Genomic DNA, 25,365 nt, shown 5'->3' with positions numbered 1-25,365 from the left:
AATAATATCATAGACTATATGCTTAAAGGATTAGTTCACTTTCCAATGAAAATTAGCCCATGATTTACTCACCCTCAAGTCATCCTAGGTGTAAATGACTTTCTTCTTTCAGACGAATACAATCAGATTTATATAAAAAATGTCCTGGCTCTTCCAAGCTTTATAATGCAGTGGATTGCAACCAACAGATTGAAGATCAAAAACGTGCATCTATCCATCATAAACAAACTCCAATTCTAGCCGGAAGCTAGAATTTTACTTTGTTACGTGTTAAATATCAATATTTTTCTTACACAAACTCATCATTTTACTTCAGAAGGCCTTTAGTAACCCAGAGGAGCCGTTTGGAGTTTGTTTATGATGGATAGATGCACGTTTTTGAGCTTCAAGCTGTTGGTTGCAATCCACTGCATTATAAAACTTGGAAGAGCCAGGACATTTTTTATATAACTCAGATTGTATTTGTCTGAAAGAAGAAAGTCAAATATACCTAGGATGACTTGAGGGTGAGTAAATAATGGGCTCATTTTCATTTGAAAGTGAACTAATCCTTTAATTTATAGCTCTGTTTGACACATTTTGGATCAGGGGTCCCTGCTCCATGTCTTTGTCGCCTAAAAGTGCATTCACACTACCAGCGACAGGATCCCATTCATTTCAATAGAGAGTGGGTGATTTTCGGCGACACAAGCGACTGTGACCGTTGGCTGGAGTTAAAATAGCCGCGATGGCAAAGAGCACTCGCTGTCTCTCCTTCATCTTTAATACTATGCACTTTATGTACTGATTACATTTATGCTTAGACTTTTCCTTCTAAAATGTTTGTTTGTAGCGGCAACTGATTTGTTGTCTACAACTGTACAACATGGGATAACATCCGTGAATGTCACTCACAAACATTACTAGGCACCCAGTAATGGGAACGCCCACTAGACCTCACCGCCAGACACTGGAGACATGCAGCGACAAAGTCGCTTGTAGTGTGAATGCACCTTTAGGAAACCTTGCCTGAAAAAAAATCTTTGAAGACCCCCGTATTAACTGATTCTGACAGCATTTCATGTGATTTCAAACAGAGGCAAAGATCAAACTTCCTTTCTGTCATGATCTGATAATCATTCTCATCCACACTTCACCAGGGGGTTTCAAACTTTTTGATAACAAGAATCCCCAAACACAATGATCCCATCATGATCCTAAAATACAACAAATGAGCACATTACATAGTGATGTTAATAAACACATCATGTGGCTTCCTAACTTAAATGAATAGGCTTTTATATTGCACTGGAGTCCCTAGCACCCCCTGTTAGTCTCCCGTGGGCCCTGGACCACAGTCTGAACACCTGTGTGCTTTTTACAATCATAATTCAGAAAATAAACACACCAATTAAATTACATAAATATATAGTTTAGTCATTGTATTCATCATGTTTTAATTTCATTTGTTGCAAAAGCAGAAAGGGAAATATCATTAAAATATTAAACTGAAAGACAATACTCACTATATACAACATCAACTTTGAATGTCTTGTATGTGGTTCCTCTCCTGTTGCTGATCTTTAGTTTATAAACTCCAGCATGTTCAGGTCTCATGTTTGTGATGGTCAGAGATCCAGTCTTCTTATCCAGCTCCAGTCTGCCTCTGAATCTCCCATCATCATGTGTCTCTCCGGTCCCTCCTCTTTCAGCTATGAGAATGTCTCCAAACCTCCACTGTATCTGATCATCTTTCTGTATTTCAGCATCAGTCTTTAGAGTGACTGATTTTCTCTCTTCCACTGATTTCAACCTCGCTTCATTAGCGACAGCAGCACATAGAAACAGAGAAACACAAAGAAATGTTGCCATCAGATCAAGAGTGTGCATCTGAACATCACAGTTTGAAACTACTACAGAAATATCATTCAGATGGACTTGATTTGCTGTCTTCTCACATATTACTGTCTCAGTTCCAGTTTGTTGAAAACTGCTCTGAAAAGTGCTGATCTAAATAAAAGCTGAAGGAAGTACTTGTGGATGCAGGTCAGCAACAAAATGTGTTTTAGCTGAATTTGACAAGCTGTGAAGCTGAATAAAAGAGAGATTGAGATGAATATCTGTCATGTTATGACTCTGTTCTGTCTCCATATTTTGAGCTAAAGATGCTAGATCGTGTCACACACAGACACACATAGACACACAGACACACACGTTTGTTTCACAGTCTAGTTCAACGGTGAATTGTGAGACTAATCTTACATGTTTGAACACTGAAATGATTTAATTCCGTGTGTTTGAATGTCTGTATGTTATAGAGTTATTGCTGTTCACCACTTGAGAACTGTGGTTCCACTGCAATGTGTTGGTCAGCCACATGTGGATCAGGATTTATCTTTCCCTGCATGTCTTTAGCTTTTATTACTTATTTATTTTAATTGTTGCTTTTGTTGTTGTTGTACAGCCATGCCATAAAATGTTGAAATGACATCTTTATGCAGCTTTCTTTTCTTCATTTGATTGAGTTATCTGGTGAACATGTTGAATTTATTACTAAATATTAAAACTGATTTTTTATTTAAAATGTTTATCATGTTACCAAGAATTTCAGCATTAAAAGGTTGCAAAGGAAATGTGAAGATGACATGTCAGTGTCACACAATGTTATTCTTATTGCCTTAAAATTACTGACAAATGCAAGGTGCTGAATGACTGAGTAATTCATAAAGGAGACTTTGTGTTCCATAATATTTGGGGAAGCAGCATTTTAACAAGAAAATGCCATTCAAGTGTCAAACAATGTCATCATTTAAGACTATCAGCTTGTGAGTGTGAGGTACAAGTTAACACGAGCCAGACCATTGCCATAATCAAACACAGAAACATTGTGAATGATCTGAATATCATAAACTGAACATATCAAACAGATCTCGAGTAGTTCAGTTAGATAAATTGCCACAACAGTATTTAATGCTTTCTTGGACAAGGATTTTAAGACCTTTTTTGTTAAACTTACTTTTGCGGTTACACATTATGAAAATCACTTATTTTTACTTTTACAATGATACCAACAATCACATAGTGAGATAGTTTTCTTGTAATGGACATGTTGCACATGTTTGCTGAATTGGCAAGTCTGTGGCGATCGTTCACAGCTGGAGTTAAGCGCCAGAAATCACCAGTTAACAGTGACATGGAAACCAGTTAAACCATAAAACCTGTTGATCATCATCAGCGCATGCAGCTCAAACAGCAATGCACAACATTAATAACTAGGATTAGGACTGTCATATTACATATGATAACATTATAATGAGAACACTATTGTAATAAAACAATAGACATAGGATACTCTAATATTAAATTATTTTAAAAAATTAAAAATGCACAAAAATGTCTGTGAGGGTTATGTTTAGGGGACAGAAAAAACATTAAGCAAATGGAAAGTCCTTATAATGATAGTGCCACCACCGTGTGTGTGTGTGTGTGTGTGTGTGTGTGTGTGTGTGTGTGTGTGTGTGTGTACGTACAGTACATGAGTCAAGAATATAAACTGCCGGTGACATGCAAATAAAAACATGTAACACTAATAACTTTATTACTTAAGAACAAGGTTGAACCTAAATACAATTTTCTCTGCAAATACATTATTTAATATTTTTTTTTTCATTGATAGAGCAAAAACACAAAGTGGATCATCACTTTTCACAAAAACATCATCTATATTTTAAAAATAAATTGAAAATGAACTACTTACTATAGAGTCTAACACCAAATGTCTTGTTTGTGGTTCCTCTGCTGCTGCTGATCTGTAGTTTATAAACTCCAGTGTCTTCAGCTGTGCTGTTTCTGATGATCAGAGATCCAGTCTCCTCATCCAGCCTCAGTCTGCCTCTGAATCTCTCATCATCATCATGTGTCTCTCCGGTCCCTCCTCTTTCAGCTATGAGAATGTCTTGATCTCCAAACCTCCACTGTATCAGATCATCTTCCTGTATTTCAGTATCAGTGTTTAGGATCACATTCTTTCCCTGTTCCACTGATATGTTCCTCTCTTTATGAGTGACAGCAGCACATAGAAACAGAGAAACACAGAAATGTTGCCATTAGTGTGTGCATGTGAACATCAGAGTTTGAAATTACTACATAAAGATCATTCAGATAATGTTCTATCAGTTTGAAATGGAGAAAGACTCAAAACTTCACATTACTGTCTCTCGGGACCCTGCTACACACAAGATATTAATTCTTTTAAAAGAGGTTTGTTCACAAGAATACGACAGCTACCTCGTGATAGGAACAAAGACCTAATCACATAGAAAACAGAATTATGCTGTTGATCTGATTATATGACCTTCATATGTCAACAGAAAATAAAATTAACCGACAAAAACGCCTTGCTGACAGTTTTTTAAAATATAAAATCCCAATAGAGGGTATATACGGTATTATAAAATTAGGTAGAAAACACTGTTCAAGCATTGTAGAGCGTTGTAGTAAAAAACTAAAAATATTTCATGAGGTAATTCCTTCATTGTGATCACTTCTCATTTCGTTTGACAGCGGCAGTCAAGCATAGTTATCAAAACACAACAGTGGACATTAGCAGAGGGTCACTTTCCCAAAACCCTTCAGTAATTCATAAGCCTTCAGTACACAAAATGCTGAGTTACAAGATGTACATCACTGAAAGCATTGATAATTTGCATTTAGTTCAATAGGGGATTTTTAAACTTTAATCTTAGATTTCTTAAAAAGTGACAAACACAAATGATACTGATAATAATAATTACCATGCAAGAACTGTGAACATTAATACACTGACTGGAGGAGATACTCACCTCTGACAACAACTCTGAATGTCTTGTATGAATTCCCTCTATTGGATGTGATCTGTAGATGATAATCTCCAGCATGTTTCAGTTCAGTGTTTGTGATGGTCAGAGATCCAGTCGTCTTGTCCAGCTTCAGTCCGTCTTCCTTTAGGAATCTCCCATTAGGAACATCATAATTTAAAATTTCAGCTATGGGAGACCCTTTATTTCCAAATCGCCACTCTATGAGATCATCTCTCTGTATTTCAGTATCAGTCTTTAGAGTGAAAGGATCTCCTTTAAACACGGACACTGTCATCACTTCATGTCACAGAAGAGCACATAGAAACAGAGAAATGAGAAGATTATAAGAGAGGGGGGATTGGGAGGGGTGAGAAGAGGACACAAATAATACAGCCAAAATTGTACTTGTAAGGATGTGTGTACACAGAGGATTAATAGCCTTACTAATATTAGTGTAGCATGGAGACAGTGCCATTATCCTTCTATTCACAGTTTCTCTCTGGTTCAATGAAAAAGCTGACTCTTGAATGACAAAATATTCCTCTTCAAAACCATTTATTTATTGCAATGTTTTTGCAGTTGTTATCGCCATGTTTGTTATAGTGGATGACTTACTATACAACAAGCTACGGTATTAAACAAGCCACCAAACAAGCTAGGTAACGTTATATCACTAACATCGCAAACTCATGGGAAAATACATCGGGTATCATCCTTTTTCCTGTCATGACTAATTTATTAATGTCTCCACATTAAAGTACGATGCATATGATTTTTTTTTACTAAGGATTCAACGCATTTAATATGACATACATTACCGGTCCACACCCATAGTATCATCATAACATCCCCCCTGTTTAACATTGTGTTCAGACAACAAACAAGATTGGTTCTTTTTACAGCACTTTACCCAGTGGCCTCTGTTACCGCACATAGAACATATATCGTTGAATGCAGGGCACTGCCTTGGTTTGGTTTTGGGTTACAGTTTTGACATGTTTGTCCTCTTGTTACAGCATGGGCATGTTCAGTCTTTCACCCCTCTGCTAGAATGTCGGCAATGGGGTGACCTTTAGCCTTGCTATATATAGGCTGTTTCTTAAAGCATCAAAAGTAGTACTGGCAATGATAAGTTTGACTAAACTTTCATTAAGCTCATCGTCAGTAAATTGGCATTTCAGTGCTCAAGTTCTGGCTCTAGTCACAAAGTCATTGATGCTCTCATTTGGCTTTTGCCTATATTGCATGAGATGGAGCCTGTGAATTATTAAGTTCACATTTAACTTTCGTTGTCCTTCAGAGAAATTCCACAAGGTGTCAGGCTTTCTCTTATCTGAATTACTGAGCCCACTTGCATTGAGACGATTTAAAGCCACACTAAGTAGAAATTGTGTTTTTGTCAAACAGCGACCCCTAGAGTCGCTGTGGAATACTTGCACTGTCGTAAATATATTAGCCTATATTATAACGTTTTTACATGATTGCAGCTAAATCACAAGTAAATAGTCTATAGTCTAGGCCTACTGTATAATTTAATTTGTGTTGTTTTTATTGGAATGTAAACATTACAAAATGCCAGATAACATCAATTAAGTTAAATGTACGTCGCATTATTTCATAACATTGGCCGTTATGATGTCATTAGACATGATTATTGCAATTTATCATAATAGTTTGCAAATTGTGCTCGTTTACACTATTTACAACCTCTACGTTAGGCTTATTTATGTCCTGATAATTATGTGAGATACTGAAAGCTGTTCTCATGATAATCGCCGAAATCAACGTCAACAGCGTCGTCTGATATCCATCAGGACTACGTGATAAATACGTAGAGCGTTTCGGATGGCATTTAAACCTGGACTTTTCACGATCGGATAGCTATCCGATCTGAGAAAAAGCATGAAGTGTCCAGGTGTAAACAGCCCCCATGACAAAAACATACGCACGAAAGCCGAAAACAAACGCTGGTGGTTGGCCTCTCACGTCCAAATTTGACAAAGTGGTGGGGGATGTGACGTATGCCGTAAATCAGTCAAATGAATAAAAGTATAGAATATAATAGCATATTTCTAATAGGGGCACATTCAGGGGCGTTGCTAGACATAAAGCTCTACTGGGGCACAGGTCCCCCATTTTTGTCTGAGATAGCAAAAGTAACTAAGGAGGCCGTGGCTTACCGATAAGTCAATTAAATATAAATTTCATATCCGAAAGAATGATTCATTGTTATCACAAACAATCAAAGACAGTAGTACAGAACACAACATTGTGTGTATTTTCTTTGCTATACAGCGCTGCAGGCAGGGACGTTTGTTTTAAAAACACCAGGCTGGGTAGTTGGGTAACTTAGGGGGGTTCGGGGGCATGCTCCCCCGAGAAAATTTGGATTTCTCAGACCTACATATGTGTATTTTAAGGTGTTTGAAAGGCAAAAAATTGGATAACAATAGCTTTAAAAGAATGTTAGTGGGCAGCATAGCATAAATTATTTATCAAGCAGATAACAGATTCTTAAACAAAGGATAAATGTTGCAATGAATGATCCACACTACAAAATGTTAATGTGTATTGTCAACATTCAAAACTATTTTAACTCTTCCAAAAATTTTGTTTTTGCGTAGTAACTCTACACACAAACATAAAATGATTAGCCCACCTACACACAAAACTACACACAGATATGAATTATGTAAAAAACTACTATCTTGTGTTTTTTGCTTGTTCAGTGTGCAGTGGAAGTGTATGAGAGTTTGTCACACGTACATGTATGTGCCCAAAAACACTGTATATATTATACAGGATGTTTGATGAATGTTACAGTTATTGAACTGAACTGAACTGAATCAACACTAGCTACGTTTACATGGACACAATCGGAATTAAATCAATACGATTAATGAATCCGAACAATGTGTTTACATGAATGATCAATAAAGTAATCGGGTTGATGTGCGCGTTTATATGTCACAAGTTTCAAATCGGATTTGATGTTTTGACATGCGCACACTGCACGAATATACAGAGTTTTCACGCATAAGTATTCTCCTCTATTGGTTCTTTATTTGTTTTAAACAGCAGACGTAATATTAATTCGTCTCTGGTCATAATTTAGAGCATATAACCGTTTTGCCGTGCTGCTTATTGATCACGCAGTAAAAATGCCCCTCCCCACGGCCAAAACCAATCGTCTGTGGATGAGAATCCAAAACAAGGACTGGTGGGACGTTGTCCTGCTTCACTTCACAGACGCGCGAGTGAAATGAGAATTTTAGAATGACGGGAAACTTATTAATATGACACTTTATTCAACAGGAAGAACAGCTCGTTCCGCGCGTCATACGTCATTACGCTTGTTAACGTCATTGCACATGCGCAGTCCTTTCAGTTTCGGTTTTCAATCCGATCAAGTGTTTACATGTTCTCTCGATCGGATTACAAAAGGGATAAACCACCCCTTTCAATCCGATCGAAATTTCATTCGGATCGAGCTCAATCGGATCGATTAAGGTGTTTACATGAAGGTTTTTTAGTCCGATTGAGCCGTCAATCCGATTATAAGTGTCCATGTAAACGCAGCTACTGAAGTGACAATTAACTGAATATGCAAAAATGGCAAGTCAGAAACTCAACTCTATTCTAAAGCACTGTGTGTGTGTGTGTGTGTGTGTGTGTGTGTGTGTGTGTGTGTGTGTGTGTGTGTGTGTGTGTGTGTGTGTGTGTGTGTGCATGTAAACAGAATGCATAAACAGAAATTCAAGGGGGTACAAATTATTTCTTTCTTTCTCAAAACTAAGTTTCTCACTTCACGCTCGCTACTGCGCAGACTCTGAGACTTTGGCGGCTTCACTTTTCTTCAATGGAAGAGAGAGTACGGCGTCGGCCGTTTTCTTTTACAGTCTGATCGGAACAAAATACGGGACTTATTCCGCCATAATGCACGTTGCACTTTCTCTCATTCATTGTAGGCTAATGCGAGACTAGTGCACTCTTTTTCTGTATAAAAGTTTTTTTTTGCCTATAGTAAAGTGCAATTCCTTTTCTTGGCAGAGGTTTTTCATATGGGTTTTTCTGAGGCTTGATGCTTTTGCATCTAATGTCTGATGATGTAAATTGTTTATCAAGTCTTACCTCCCTCAAACTCATCATCTCTCCTTTCTGCTTCCCTGTCCCTGCTTCGTACAAAAAAAATAAAAATAATTCTGATGTCCATCTACAGAAGCCAATAATGAATAAAATAAGATTATTTGTATTATTTACAAACTTTTGTTTCGTCATGTTTTGATAGCCTACCTTAGTAGCGTGCCAACACCTGACCGGATTTCAGTGTGTTCAAATATGTGCGCGCTGCACTGCAGTTGCTTGGAAACAGACGCGCGCGGAGATGGATTTCTGTCGCGCGGTTCAGTTTCTGTTTTCGGTTAAACTGCGTTGCTTTTACAAGCGTTGATTGTTTTATTACTGCGTTGCAAATAGAGAATTTCTATTACCCTATAATAATTTCTATTAAATACACTGACAAATAAAATAAATTGTTAAACTCAAACTTCAGATTTACTGGGGCACAGCAGATTTATACCGGGGCACGTGCCCCAGTAAAAGGTTCTAGCGACGCCCCAGGGCACATTGTAACGCAGTGTTACAACATGCTCCGCCTACACAACTGGGATTTAAACCCTGCTAGTGTCTTCTGCTAGGTAGCGAAGCATTAAATAACTGTCTCAACTCAGTTGAGATGTAAAATCTCAACTGTTAAATAGCATCTTGGAGATTAAAATAATATCAGATTTGTCTTATTTTAAATAAACACAAAAAATAGAGATGAAAAATTAACGTTTGCTATGGTTTAATAAATGTCTATGGATATCTTCCAAAAAAAAATAAAAAAATTTGGCGGAATTTTTTTTTCTATATAGTGTTGATATGGCAACTAGTAAATACACAAAGTTTGTCATCCAAGCATGTACGGAAGTATTTAAAACAAGCGTGTTACAACTAACCCCGTGTTACGTTGTGCCCCGCGCTCCCCTAGTTCTTTTTGTGCTCTGGTTACTACCCAAACCCCGAAGTTACATAGTGCCAGTAAAAGCGATACAGACCCTGTCAGGCTATGGCAGACGTGTCATTCAACCTATTGTAAGTCGATGTACCATCACAAGGGTCTTGGAAATATATTATGAAGGTTGAAAAGTTCCATGTTGTTGCTTTAATCCTTCATCTCCAATTCTTCTACATATTTTACTATCTTATTTTTCTGCATCTTCCAGGTACAGATAAATTTTTTTGCTTAACCCTCTGTTTTTTTGTTACTTTTGTTTTTTATACTAAATTATATTTACACTGTATTTATAATCCATTTATTCACTTTTCGAGCATAGACCTGAAAATTCAATTTCCAACTTAAAGGAGTAGTTCACTCTAAAATGAAAATTAGTCCTTGATTTACTCACCTGAAGGCCTTCTGAAGCAGAACTACAAGTTTTTGTAAGAAAAATATTCATATTTAACATGTTACAAAGTAAAATTCTAGCTTCCGGCCAAACGAACATACTTGTGTCTAAAGTACAACTTACGCAACTTAACTTTCATTTGACCGGAAGCTAGTTATTTTACTTTAAAAAGTTTTAAATATGGATATTTTACAAACGCATTGCTTCGCATCAGAAGGCCTTTATTAACCCCCGGAGACCCGCGTGGAGCACTTTTATCATTGATACAGTAGATGCACTTTTTTTAAACTTTAAATTGATGGTTGCAAACCACTGCCATTATAAAGCTCGGAAGCATCAGGGTGTTTATTAATATAACTCTGATTGTATTAGTCTGAAGGTAGAGTGTCATATACACCCAGGATGTATTGAGGATGAATAAAATGGGCTAATTTTAATTTTAAAGTGAACGACTCCTTTAAACTGTCGTAAATCTCAAATGCTTTAGCACAGACTTAAGTTTGATCTCTTTTCAAAGACGACATTTGGCAGATTATTGCTGAAGTGAAAAAAAAAAGTTTGAAAAAGTGAACTTAAAGTAACAGAATTTTACGTGTATTGTTATGAAAATTTCAGAAACATACTATTTTCAATTTTTATATGAAATATATATTTTCAAAATCACATTTTATTTTAAAACTGCAAGAAAATCAAAGTCATAAATCTAAACAAGTTTGAAACTGATATATCAAAAAATAGCTTTCAGTAAAATTTTGTTTGGCTGCAGTACCAAAAAGTTTTTATAACAGATAAAATTCATCTCCCATTCATTTCCAATGCGCTCTTTTTTGACCGGGATTGTGAACGTCTCACACAACGTCTATTTTTTTTTTTTTTTTTTTAATTCTGCTATTTATTCCATTCAATTTAAGACGCAGACGAGACGTAGACGGCACGTAAATCACGTGTGGAAGTAAAAGCTGCAGTGCTTAACTTTTGGTGCTCTAGCGGTTAATAAACAGAACTGCATGCGTCTTGCGGAAGAACATTGTAGTCGGAACTACTTGTCTCTGTTTATGTCTCTGTGACGAGTCACGCAGGTACTGGGCTACTCCGCAGCGGTGGCGACCCGAAACAGTCTAAAATAGTCTGAATATAAACACTTATTATAGGTGGACCGCAGTGATTCAGGATAAGACAAAAACACAGATTGGAAAATGGATTCATGAAGTACTCGCTCATTTTATAATTTTTGTCTCTGAGTTCAATATAGGCAACCCCCTTTTTCCTTAGCATGTTATTGGCCAAGGCTTTCCGTCCCGGGAGCTTAATCTCATCGATTACAATCCTCTATAATACACAGTAGATGGCATCATAAAGCCTGATTTTTTCACAGATGATTCCTTTTAAAATATATTATTTTATATATGGTTTAAACCATTTTGCCCAACTAGAAGAAAAAAAGTAAAAAAAAGTGTTGAGTCAGACGCCACGCGTCATTCACGTGATTTTTGATAAAGGCTATTGCATTTTTATAGCTTATTGTTGGGGTTATTATTGTTTTTTTATCTTTTATAATTTTAATAAGCCTAGGCTACAGCACTGGTATACTAGACATGGTCACCAACTCGATTGTGTCAACTGGTAGGCTATGAGACTGTGTTGAGTAGGTCTATGAGTAGGTTATGAGGTTATGTTTCTGTAGATCCTGTAAATAGAACAATAGAAAAAAAACAGCCTACATATCTCTGATATCTGAAATAATACACCTACAATCTGCAAACACAAGAACTATTAGGCTATAAACACAAAACAGTTTATGTCCTATAGGCCTACTTTACTAAAGTTCGACGTTTGTTTATTTAGGCCTTATTATTTAATTATTTATTCAATTTTCATAACAGCAGCATAATAAACCATGATAATCCATGTTTCGTTTGTCACATTCTAATGTTTGGGTTTTCAGCATATTTTTATTCCAAATGTTCAGCAGATACGAGTTAGCCTTTTGCACATTTAATTTATTTAGCCTATTGTTTAATTGCAGTTACGAAGGTTTTACTGGTTTTACTTATTTATCATGCATAATGCAAACAGTCCTGGCTCCGCACATCAGATGACTGTTTCATTTACATGTTAAATTAGGCTACCCTTCATTTATTAATTGTAATTTTTATTGTGGTAGTTCTGTAACATATGGAGGACGAAACATGTAAAAGCAATAAATAAATAAATACGCAAATTAATTAATTAATTAATAAAGTCCACAAAATTATAGAGAAATATAGTATAAATAAATAAATGTGCAAATAAATACATAATTACATAAATCCACATCTTCCAGAAAAAATAAATCTATTATTAATGAAATGTGCGAGTTGATATTTATAATTAAATATATTAAAATAATGTTGGGGGAACCAAATTATGTTGAAGGAAATGCTAAACTGAAGGTTTATTGTTAATTCTCTGCTAAATTCTAGGCTAAATAATAATAATAATAAACTTTGCTCGCCTTTCTCTTTTGAGGTATAACTGTTTTAAGATGACAATCAAACTTCGGCGAAACTCTAAAACTAAACATTACAACTCTAAAATGAAACATTTCAAAAATTATATGTTACTTAAATTAGCCCGAATGTTTACAACTACATTCTTTTGTGTTGGTCACAAGACTCCTAGTGGTGAACAGTACATACATGCTAGAACAACTTTTTATGAGTTCTTTATAAGTATCTGTGGATATGTTGACAAGAAACAATGGCAAACAAAAATGTTAATATGATCATTTGTGTAAATTAATATTTGGAATAAAAAGCTATGCATAAGCAAGGTAAAAATCACGTAATTGCTAATAAAACATAATTGAAGATCAGTGGGAAAACAATAATAATTAAAGCTGCAAGCAGCGATGAAAGGGCCCTCGCACCCGTGCCATCAACACTCGGTGGCTTTAGGAAGACAGAGCATGGTTGGGAAATGTACATTTAAGGAGGTATATATAGTAAGAGTATGTCAAAGTCAGTAACAAAATGTTTTGTATAATGGTGATAATAGCATGCTTCATGACTCAGCTAAGTGTTGCTAGCATGTTTAGTCTGTTTCTAGCATGCTTAGTACACAATAATTATGTGGTTAGTACTGCATTACTGTGTTAACCATGTCAGTTTCTGTTGCCAGTAGGTGGCGTTATGACTATAGCTGAATATGAGCATGGATGTGTGTTCAGGACAGAACTCTTATCAAACGTGTGAAGTTTGGTGCAAATTGGACATTGCCTTCTTGAGTAACAACAAAGTCATGTTTCATTGAATTAGCATTCTTTAGCACTTAGCTAAGCATTGTTAGCATGTTTTAACATGTTTCTAGCATGTTTAGAACTCAATGGCATTTTTAACATGTTGCTAGAACGGCATCAACGTGTTAAACATGTCACTTCCTGTTGCCAGTAGGTGGCGCTATTACTATAACTGAATTTGAGCATAGACATGTGTTCAGGCCATGATTCTTATCAAACATGTGAAGTTTGGGGCAGATTGGACATTCCATGCCTGGGTTACAGCAAATTCCTATTTAATTGCAGTGATAGCATGCTTTAGCACTTAGCTAAGTGTTTGCTATTATGTTTCTAGTATGTTGCTAACCTGTTTAGCACTTGCTGACTCTTTTTTATATGTTATTAGGAGACCACAACAGCGTTAAACATGTCACTTCCTGTTGACAGCAGGTGGCGCTATTACTATAACTGAATATTCTCATGTAGATGTGTTCAGGCCATGACTCTTATCAAACGTGTGAAGTTTGGGGCAGATTGGACATTCCATGCCTGTGTTACAGCAAATTCCTATTTAATTGCAGCAATAGCATGCTTTAGCACTTAGCTAAGTGTTTGCTAGCATGTTTTAGCATGTTTCTAGTATGTTGTTAGCATGTTTAGCACTTGCTGGCACTTTTTTTATATGTTTTTATATGTCCACAACAGTGTTTAACATGTCACTTCCTGTTGCCAGCAGGTGGCACTATGACTGTAACTGAATATGAGCATGGTCATGTGTTCAGGACAGAACGTTTATTAAAAGTGTGAAGTTTGGTGCAAAGTGTGAAGTTTGGTGCAAATTGGACATTGCCTTTTTGAGTAACAACAACATCCTGTTTCATTGAATTAGCATGCTTTAGCACTTAGCTAAGTATTGCTAGCATGTTTTAACATGTTTCTAGCATGTTTAGAAGTCAATGGCATTTTTAAAATGTTGCTAGAATGGCATCAACGTGTTAAACATGACACTTCCTGTTACCAGTAGGTGGCGCTATTACTATAACTGAATGTTCTCATGTAGATGTGTTCAGGACAGAACGCTTATCAAAAGTGTGAAGTTTGGGGCAGATTGGACATTCCATGCCTGAGTTACAGCAAATTCCTATTTAATTGCAATAATAGCATGCTTTAGCACTTAGCTAAGAGTTTGCTAGCATGTTTTAGCATGCTTCTAGTATGTTGTTTGTTAGCATGTTTAGCACTTGCTGGCACTTTTTTATATGTTATTAGGAGTCCATAACAGTGTTAAACATGTCACTTCCTGTTGCCAGCAGGTGGCGCTATGACTGTAACTGAATATGAGCATGGTCATGTGTTCAGGACGGAACGCTTATCAAAAGTGTGAAGTTTGGGGCAGATTGGACATTCCATGCCTGAGTTACAGCAACTTCCTGTTTCATGGCGAAACATCGAAATTTGTCAGGTCGCCGAGGACCCGCCCTTTGACGAAAACTCAAGATCTTCGCAATTTAACGTCGCAAAGGCCTTAAGATTACACTCACCAAATTTGAAGATGATCAGATTAAAACTGTAGGAGGAGTTCGTTAAAGTACGAGGCCTGAAAATAGCAAAAACTGCACAAAAATCTGAGAGGAAGTTCAAAATGGCTGACTTCCTGTTGTGTTTAGGGCTATACTCCAAGAGACTTTTTTGTAGGTATTAGGTCATTACATGTATGTACCGAATTTCGTGCACGTACGTGGAACGTTGCGGGAGGCGCACTCCGTTGAACTTTTATAGGTGGCGCTATCGAGCCGTTTTGCCCCGTCCAATTCTGAAACCTATATCAGATGTAAATTTTCGCCAGTTCTGACGCGTGTGCAAAGTTTCGTGAGTTTTCGAGCATGTTTAGGCCCTCAAAAATGCAATTCAATGCGGAGAAGAAGAATAATAATAATAATTAAAGCTGCAAGCAGCGATGAAAGGGCCCTCGCACCCGTGCCATCAACACTCGGTGGCTTTAGGAAGGCAGAGCATGGTTGGGAAATGTACATTTAAGGAGGTATATATAGTAAGAGTATGTCAAAGTCAGTTACAAAATGTTTTGTATAATGGTGATAATAGCATGCTTCATGACTCAGCTAAGTGTTGCTAGCATGTTCAGTCTGTTTCTAGCATGCTTAGTACACAATAATTATGTGGTTAGTACTGCATTACTGTGTTAACCATGTCAGTTTCTGTTGCCAGTAGGTGGCGTTATGACTATAACTGAATATGAGCATGGATGTGTGTTCAGGACAGAACTCTTATCAAACATGTGAAGTTTGGTGCAAATTGGACATTGCCTTCTTGAGTAACAACAAAGTCATGTTTCATTGAATTAGCATTCTTTAGAACTTAGCTAAGCATTGTTAGCATGTTTTAACATGTTGCTAGAACGGCATCAACGTGTTAAACATGTCACTTCCTGTTGCCAGTTGGTGGCGCTATTACTATAACTGAACATTCTCATGTAGATGTGTTCAGGCCATGACTCTTATCAAAAGTGTGAAGTTTGGGGCAGATTGGACATTCCATGCCTGAGTTACAGCAAATTCCTATTTAATTGCAATAATAGCATGCTTTAGCACTTGGCTAAGAGTTTGCTAGCATGTTTTAGCATGTTTCTAGTATGTTGTTAGCATGTTTAACACTTGCTGGCACTTTTTTATATGTTATTAGGAGTCCACAACAGTGTTAAACATGTCACTTCCTGTTGCCAGCAGGTGGCGCTATGACTGTAACTGAATATAAGCATGGTCATGTGTTCAGGACAGAACGCTTATCAAAAGTGTGAAGTTTGGGGCAGATTGGACATTCCATGCCTGAGTTACAGCAAATTCATATTTAATTGCAGTAATATCATTCTTTAGCACTTAGCTAAGTGTTTGCTATTATGTTTTAGCATGTCTCTAGTATGTTGGTAGGATGTTTAGCACCTACTGGCATTTTTTTATATGTTATTAGGAGTCAAGAACAGTGTTAAACGTCACTTCCTGTTGCCAGCAGGTGGCGCTATGACTATAACTAAATATGAGCATGGACATGTGTTCAAGAGATAACTCTTATCAAACGTGTGACGTTTGGGGTAGATTGTACATTGCCTTCTTGAGTAACAACAAAGTCCTGTTTCATTGAATTAGCATGCTTTAGCACTTAGCTAAGTATTGCTAGCATGTTTTAATATGTTTCTAGCATGTTTAGAACTCAATGGCATTTTTAACATGTTGCTAGAACGGCATCAACGTGTTAAACATGTCACTTCCTGTTGCCAGTAGGTGGCGCTATTACTATAACTGAATTTGAGCATAGGCATGCGTTCAGGCCATGATTCTTATCAAACATGTGAAGTTTGGGGCAGATTGGACGTTCCATGCCTGAGTTACAGCAAATTCCTATTTAATTGCAGTAATAGCATGCTTTATCACTTAGCTAAGTGTTTGCTAGCATGTTTCTAGTATGTTGCTAACCTGTTTAGCACTTGCTGGCTCTTTTATATATGTTATTAGGAGACCACAACAGTGTTAAACATGTCACTTCCTGTTGACAGCAGGTGGCGCTATTACTATAACTGAATATTCTCATGTAGATGTGTTCAGGCCATGACTCTTATCAAACGTGTGAAGTTTGGGGCAGATTGGACATTCCATGCCTGTGTTACAGCAAATTCCTATTTAATTGCAGCAATAGCATGCTTTAGCACTTAGCTAAGTGTTTGCTAGCATGTTTTAGCATGTTTCTAGTATGTTGTTAGCATGTTTAGCACTTGCTGGCACTTTTTTTATATGTTTTTATATGTCCACAACAGTGTTTAACATGTCACTTCCTGTTGCCAGCAGGTGGCACTATGACTGTAACTGAATATGAGCATGGTCATGTGTTCAGGACAGAACGTTTATTAAAAGTGTGAAGTTTGGCGCATATTGGACATTGCCTTCTTGAGTAACAACAACATCCTGTTTCATTGAATTAGCATGCTTTAGCACTTAGCTAAGTATTGCTAGCATGTTTTAACATGTTTCTAGCATGTTTAGACCTCAATGGCATTTTTAACATGTTGCTAGAATGGCATCAACGTGTTAAACATGACACTTCCTGTTGCCAGTAGGTGGCGCTATTACTATAACTGAATATTATCATGTAGATGTGTTCAGGACAGAACGCTTATCAAAAGTGTGAAGTTTGGGGCAGATTGGACATTCCATGCCTGAGTTACAGCAAATTCCTATTTAATTGCAATAATAGCATGCTTTAGCACTTAGCTAAGAGTTTGCTAGCATGTTTTAGCATGCTTCTAGTATGTTGTTAGCATGTTTCGCACTTGCTGGCACTTTTTTATATGTTATTAGGAGTCCATAACAGTGTTAAACATGTCACTTCCTGTTGCCAGCAGGTGGCGCTATGACTATAACTGAATATGAGCATGGCCATGTGTTCAGGACAGAACTCTTATCAAACGTGTGAAGTTTGGGGGAGATTGGACATTCCATGCCTGAGTTACAGCAACTTCCTGTTTCATGGCGAAACATCGAAATTTGTAAGGCCGCCGAGGACCCGCCCTTCGACGAAAACTCAAGATCTTCGCAATTTAACGTCGCAAAGGCCTTAAGATTACACTCACCAAATTTGAAGATGATCAGATTAAAACTGTAGGAGGAGTTCGTTAAAGTACGAGGCCTGAAAATGGCAAAAACTGCACAAAAATCTGAGAGGAAGTTCAAAATGGCTGACTTCCTGTTGTGTTTAGGGCTATGCTCCAAGAGACTTTTTTGTAGGTATTAGGTCATTACACGTATGTACCGAATTTCGTGCACGTACGTGGAACGTTGCAGGAGGCGCACTCCGTTGAACTTTTATAGGTGGCGCTATCGAGCCATTTTGCCCCGTCCAATTCTGAAACCTATATCAGATGTAAATTTTCGCCAGTTCTGACGCGTGTGCAAAGTTTCGTGAGTTTTCGCGCATGTTTAGGCCCTCAAAAATGCAATTCAATGCGGAGAAGAATAATAATAATAATAATAAACAGAGCAATTCCAAGAGGGTCCTCACACCATCGGTGCTCGGGCCCTAAATATAGCTGCGAGCAGCGATTACGGGCCCAAGCCGGTGGCACCGCAACCCCGGTGCCTTTACCTAAAGGCACCGGGGTGGCGGTACCGCCGGCTTTGGCCCTTCATCGCTGCTCGCAGCTATATTTATATACAGTATATATATATATATATATATATATATATATATATATATATATATATATATATATATATATATATATACACACACATATATAAATATATAAAAGACAGAAAATATTACTTGACTTACCTTATTCTGATTTTACGATACACTCAAAATATTCCACACCAAATCCTTTAAATTTAATGTAAAAATAAAAATGAAAGTAAGCAGTGTTGGGTTCACGTAACCCTCTCATTAGAATCAAAATGTTTCAACATTTGCCATGTATTTGGATGCTAAACTATTCTTTATTATAGGCTTTGTTCTTCACTCGTGTTCCAATATTGATGGAAAAAATCATCCTCTTCACATGCGCAAAAATGTGCTTGGAAACATCACAGTGGAGCGGTTCTTACTGTGAATGTACGAATTGTACTACTGACTATTTAGAGCAGTGTAATTTTTATATGTTAGGTTGACTATTTTATTATTATATTTTATTAAGGCTATAATGATCAGGCTGCGATGTCAAGATTGCAATGCTGGAATGTGTGTGTGTGTGTGTGTGTGTGTGTGTGTGTGTGTGTGTGTGTGTGTATATGTGTGTTCATGTTTTTCTATCCCGATGGGGACTTCAACCTGAATGCACACAGACTCATGGGGACTCGTGTCACAGTGGGGACCTAAATAGAGGTCCCCATGGGTAAACAAGCTTATAAATCATACAGAATGAGTTTTTGGGGAAATGTAAAAATGCAGAAAGTTTTCTGTGATGGGTAGGTTTAGGGGTAGGGTTAGTGTGAGGAGATAGAATATACAGTTTGTAAAGTATAAAAACCATTAAGTCTATGGAGAGTCCCCACAAAGATAGTAAACCGTGTGTGTGTGTGTGTGTGTGTGTGTGCGTGTGTGTGTGTGGCGTGGGCGCGATGGAACAGTGGACACATAAAAACATACTCCGTCATTATACAGGACGACATTCAAACTGCAAAGTGTTAACTTATATTTGTGTACAGTCGCAATAAAACACAACATTGTGCTTTTGTAAAATAATTTCAAGCAATCCACCCCTGAAAGGCGCTAATTTTAAAATTAAACTAAAATGCTCATGGCTGCACGGGCATTCATAACGGTGCGCATCCACGGCGAGGAACGAGCAGAACAGAGTGAACGTTTTTCAGTTAATTCCTACTTCCATAGGAATTCATTTGAAACGCTCGCTCAACCACTATCAATGTCAGTGCGGACGAACATATTTTACTTTCGTTTTTATGTTGGCGATTCAAAAGCCCCCAGCGGTGTCACACGTCGATTAACCGGTGGTAAAATATTCTCACCGTCACTAGTATATTTTTATGTAGATACAATAGGCCTACCTGATTTTGAACACAAGAGAGCAGTATAGCCCTATGTATGACTTGACTTTTATGGGACTAAATAGTACAATTACTATTTTTAAACTTATAAATATTTATTAGATTGAAAAAAAAGAATAAAATGGGTTTAGTTGTGATATTTTTATACTTTTATATAGAAATAAATGGTGTTTAATTACATTTTTAGAAGATGAGGCTTTTAGTTTCCTTTTTGTACATTACTTTAGTCCCTCACTATAGAAAAACCGTTTGAGATGTTTAATATCCGTTCACAATTTAGCATCTTTAATGTGTTTTCATCATGTTGAAAAAGTTTGGTGTGAATAAAATAAACCAGTTAGGAAGAGTAGCTAAATACTCAGAGTCTGAAATATCCAAAAAATCCACATTCAAACCAAAATATCTGACTTCCTTTTGCTCTGAGCTAATAACTGTAAATTAGAAAGTTGTCCGGCTCGGTGAGACCAACATATATTGTGATTTTTTTTAACTGTTGGTAAAACTAACCCCCCCACTTTTGTCAAAAACATTTTGAAAGTGACACACTTCCTGCTGCCAGTTGGTGGCGCTATAACTTTGACTCACAATAGTTACATCCATCTGATCGGCCTCTTACCACGAACACACTGCTGAAGTTTCATCAAGATCAGTTAATGTATGCAGAAGTTATTCCACTTCGTGTTTCTCTTTTCTCGCCATAAATTCGTTTCCTCGCCACGGCCAAACCGTTCGAGATATCAAAAATCCGTCCACAATTTAGCATCCTCAATGTCTTGACTTCATGCACACCGAGTTTGGTGGGGATGGGATGAATTCTCTAGGAGGAGTACTTCACATTCCACAGCAAGCGTTTTCCAAACATCCCATAATAGCCGACTTCCTGTTGGGCTGGCGTGAAACTTGACAGAGGGAAAGTTGTTCGGCCTGATGAGATCTATATGTGTACCGAGTTTCATATTAATTCATGCAAGCGTGTTTGATATATGGACCAAGTTTTCAGACCCTGTTCAAGGTGGCGCTGTTGAACCCCCCTGCCACGCCCATTTCTGAAACTTTTCACATGTCTACTGGCTAATAAGTGTTATGTGTCTGTCGAGTTTCATCCAATTTCAAGCATGCGAAGAGTCTCAAAAGCATCCGAAAAGAATATTAAAGTTTGATGCGTTGCCGCGGCAACAGTATCTAAGATATAAATAATCCTTTCACAAGTCTACATCTGCCATGTATTTACATTATACACATAAAGTTTGAAGCAAATCGGGTAAAAATAAGAGGGTGATTTCAAAGCATTTTGAAAATGACAAACTTCCTGCTGCCAGTTGGTGGCGCTATAACTTTGACTCACAAAGGTCACATCTATGTGATCGGCCTCTTACAACGAATACACTGCTGAAGTTTCATCAAGATCAGTCAATGTATGCAGAAGTTATAACACACTTCCTGTGTCCCATTATTCGCCATAAATTCGTTTCCTCGCCACGGCCAAACCGTTCGAGATATCAAAAATCCGTCCGCAATTTAGCATCCTCAATGTCTTGACTTCATTCACACCTAGTTTGGTGGCGATCGGATGAATTCCCTAGTAGGAGTATTTCACATTCCATTGTATGCGTTTTCCAAACAACGTATAATAACCGACTTCCTTTTGGGCTGGTGTAAAACTTAGAGCACGAAAGTTGTTCGGCCCGATGAGATCTATATGTGGACTGAGTTTCATATTATTACATGCAAGCGTGTTTGATTTATGGACCAATTTTTCAGACACCATTCCAGGGGGCGCTGTCGAGCCCCCGTGCCACGCCCGGGTACCAGCTTCAGTCCGGCCCTGATGGCCGCAGGTTCTGACGTGTGTGCAAAATTTCAAGAGTTTTTGAGCATGTTAAGGGCCCCAAAAGTGCCCAAGAAGTAGAAAAAAAAAAAAAAATAATAATAATAAATATAGCTGCGAGCAGCGATTACGGGCCCAAGCCGGTGGCACCGCAACCCCGGTGCCTTTACCTAAAGGCACCGGGGTGGCGGTACCGCCGGCTTTGGCCCTTCATCGCTGCTCGCAGCTATATTTATATATATATATATATATATATATATATATATATATATATATATATATATATATATATATACAGTATATATATATATATATATATATATATACACACATATATAAATATATAAAAGACAGAAAATATTACTTGACTTACCTTATTCTGATTTTACGATACACTCAAAATATTCCACACCAAATCCTTTAAATTTAATGTAAAAATAAAAATGAAAGTAAGCAGTGTTGGGTTCACGTAACCCTCTCATTAGAATCAAAATGTTTCAACATTTGCCATGTATTTGGATGCTAAACTATTCTTTATTATAGGCTTTGTTCTTCACTCGTGTTCCAATATTGATGGAAAAAATCATCCTCTTCACATGCGCAAAAATGTGCTTGGAAACATCACAGTGGAGCGGTGCTTACTGTGAATGTACGAATTGTTCTACTGACTATTTAGAGCAGTGTAATTTTTATATGTTAGGTTGACTATTTTATTATTATATTTTATTAAGGCTATAATGATCAGGCTGCGATGTCAAGATTGCAATGCTGGAATGTGTGTGTGTGTGTGTGTATATGTGTGTTCATGTTTTTCTATCCCGGTGGGGACTTCAACCTGAATTCACACAGACTCATGGGGACTCGTGTCACAGTGGGGACCTAAATAGAGGTCCCCATGGGTAAACAAGCTTATAAATCATACAGAATGAGTTTTTTGGGATATGTAAAAATGCAGAAAGTTTTCTGTGATGGGTAGGTTTAGGGGTAGGGTTAGTGTGAGGAGATAAAATATACAGTTTGTAAAGTATAAAAACCATTAAGTCTATGGAGAGTCCCCACAAAGATAGTAAACCGTGTGTGTGTGTGTGTGTGTGTGTGTGTGCGTGTGTGTGTGTGGCGTGGGCGCGATGGAACAGTGGACACATAAAAACATACTCCGTCATTATACAGGACGACATTCAAACTGCAAAGTGTTAACTTATATTTGTGTACAGTCGCAATAAAACACAACATTGTGCTTTTGTAAAATAATTTCAAGCAATCAACCCCCGAAAGGCGCTAATTTTAAAATGAAACTAAAATGCTCATGGCTGCACGGGCATTCATAACGGTGCGCATCCACGGCGAGGAACGAGCAGAACAGAGTGAACGTTTTTCAGTTAATTCCTACTTCCATAGGAATTAATTTGAAACGCTCGCTCAACCACTATCAATGTCAGTGTGGACGAACATATTTTACTTTCGTTTTTAAGTTGGCGATTCAAAAGCCCCCAGCGGTGTCACACGTCGATTAACCGGTGGTAAAATATTCTCACCGTCACATACCTAGTATATTTTTAAGTAGATACAATAGGCCTACCTGATTTTGAACATAAGAGGGCAGTATAGCCCTATGTATGACTTGACTTTTATGGGACTAAATAGTACAATTACTATTTTTAAACTTATAAATATTTATTAAATTGAAAAAAAAAAGAATAAAATGGGTTTAGTTGTGATATTTTTATACTTTTATATAGAAATAAATGGTGTTTAATTACATTTTTAGAAGATGAGGCTTTAAGTGTTACTTTACTTTAGTCCCTCACTATAGCAAAACCGTTTGAGATGTTTAATATCCGTTCACAATTTAGCATCTTTAATGTATCTTTATCATTTTGAAAAAGTTTGGTGTGAATAAAATAAACCAGTTAGGAAGAGTAGCTAAAAACTCAGAGTCTGAAATATCCAAAAAATCCACATTCAAACCAAAATATCTGACTTCCTTTTGCTCTGAGCTAATAACTGTAAATTAGAAAGTTGTCCGGCTCGGTGAGACCAATATATATACTGATTTTTGTAACTGTTGGTAAAACTAACCCACCCACTTTTGTCAAACGCATGTTGAAAGTGACACACTTCCTGCTGCCAGTTGGTGGCGCTATAACTTTGACTCACGATAGTTACATCCATCTGATCTGCCTCTTACCACGAACACACTGCTAAAGTTTCATAAAGATCAGTTAATGTATGCAGAAGTTATAACACTTCGTCTCCTCTCTTTTCTCGCCATAAATTTGTTTCCTCGCCACGGCCAAACCGTTCGAGATATCAAAAATCCGTCCGCAATTTAGCATTCTCAATGTCTTGACTTCATGCTCACTGAGTTTGGAGGTGATTGAATGAATTCTCTAGGAGGAGTACATCACATTCCACAGCAAGCGTTTTCCAAACAACCCATAATAGCCGACTTCCTGTTGGGCTGGCGTGAAACTTGACAGAGGGAAAGTTGTTCAGCCCGATGAAATCTATATGTGTACCGAGTTTCATATTAATTCATGCAAGCGTGTTTGATATATGGACCAAGTTTTCAGACCCTGTTCAAGAGGGCGCTGTTGAGCCCCCCTGCCACGCCCGTTTCTGAAACTTTTCACATGTCTACTGGCTAATAAGTGTTATGTGTCTGTCGAGTTTCATCCAATTTCAAGCATGCTAAGAGTCTCAAACGCATCCGAAAAGAACATTAAAATTTGATGCGTTGCCACGGCAACAGTATCTAAGATATCAATAATCCTTTCACAGGTCTACATCTGCCGTGTGTTTACATTATACACATAAAGTTTGAAGCAAATCGGGTAAAAGTAAGAGGGTGACTTCAAAGCATTTTGAAAGTGACACACTTCCTGCTGCCAGTTGGTGGCGCTATAACTTTGACTCACAATAGTCACATCCATGTGATCGGCCTCTTACAACGAATACACTGCTGAAGTTTCATCAAGATCAGTTAATGTATGCAGAAGTTATAACACACTTCCTGTGTCCCATTATTCGCCATAAATTAGTTTCCTCGCCACGGCCAAACCGTTCGAGATATCAAAAATCTGTTCGCAAGAATTCATCCTCAATGTCTTGACTTTATTCTCACCGAGTTTGGTGTCGATCGGATGAAATCCCTAGGAGGAGTATTTCACATTCCATTGTATGCGTTTTCCAAACAACGTATAATAACCGACTTCCTGTTGGGCTTTTGTAAAACTTAGAGCACGAAAGTTGTTCGGCCCGATGAGATCTATATGTGTACTGAGTTTCATATTATTACACGCAAGCGTGTTTGATTTATGGACCAAGTTTTCGGACCCCATTCCAGGGGGCGCCGTCGAGCCCCCCTGCCACGCCCCGGTACCAGCTTCAGCCCGGCCCTGATGGCCGCGGGTTCTGACGTGTGTGCAAAATTTCAAGAGTTTTT

The 25,365-nt window shown here is 37.5% G+C and overlaps 2 protein-coding genes across 2 annotated transcripts in view; one reads left to right on the top strand and one right to left on the bottom strand.

Annotated features, from left to right (window-relative positions):
* The window catches only part of LOC307169806 (muscle M-line assembly protein unc-89), a 536,691-nt gene that overhangs the window by 190,395 nt on the left and 320,931 nt on the right, over positions 1-25,365 (bottom strand). The window contains exons 11-13 of the mRNA XM_079890622.1: positions 4,821-5,114; positions 3,737-4,033; positions 1,506-1,796 (exon numbers count right to left, since the gene is read on the bottom strand). Coding sequence (XP_079746748.1) covers positions 1,506-1,796; positions 3,737-4,033; positions 4,821-5,114 — 882 coding nt within the window. The remainder of the gene's footprint in view (positions 1-1,505; positions 1,797-3,736; positions 4,034-4,820; positions 5,115-25,365) is intronic.
* The window catches only part of LOC307169833 (transposable element Tcb1 transposase), a 148,506-nt gene that overhangs the window by 77,213 nt on the left and 45,928 nt on the right, over positions 1-25,365 (top strand). The window lies entirely within an intron of this gene.

The sequence above is a fragment of the Squalius cephalus genome (genome assembly GCF_949319135.1).
Source record: "Squalius cephalus genome assembly, chromosome: 13".
NCBI classification, from domain to species: Eukaryota; Metazoa; Chordata; class Actinopteri; order Cypriniformes; family Leuciscidae; genus Squalius; species Squalius cephalus.
This window is presented reverse-complemented; position numbering and strand designations above follow the sequence as displayed.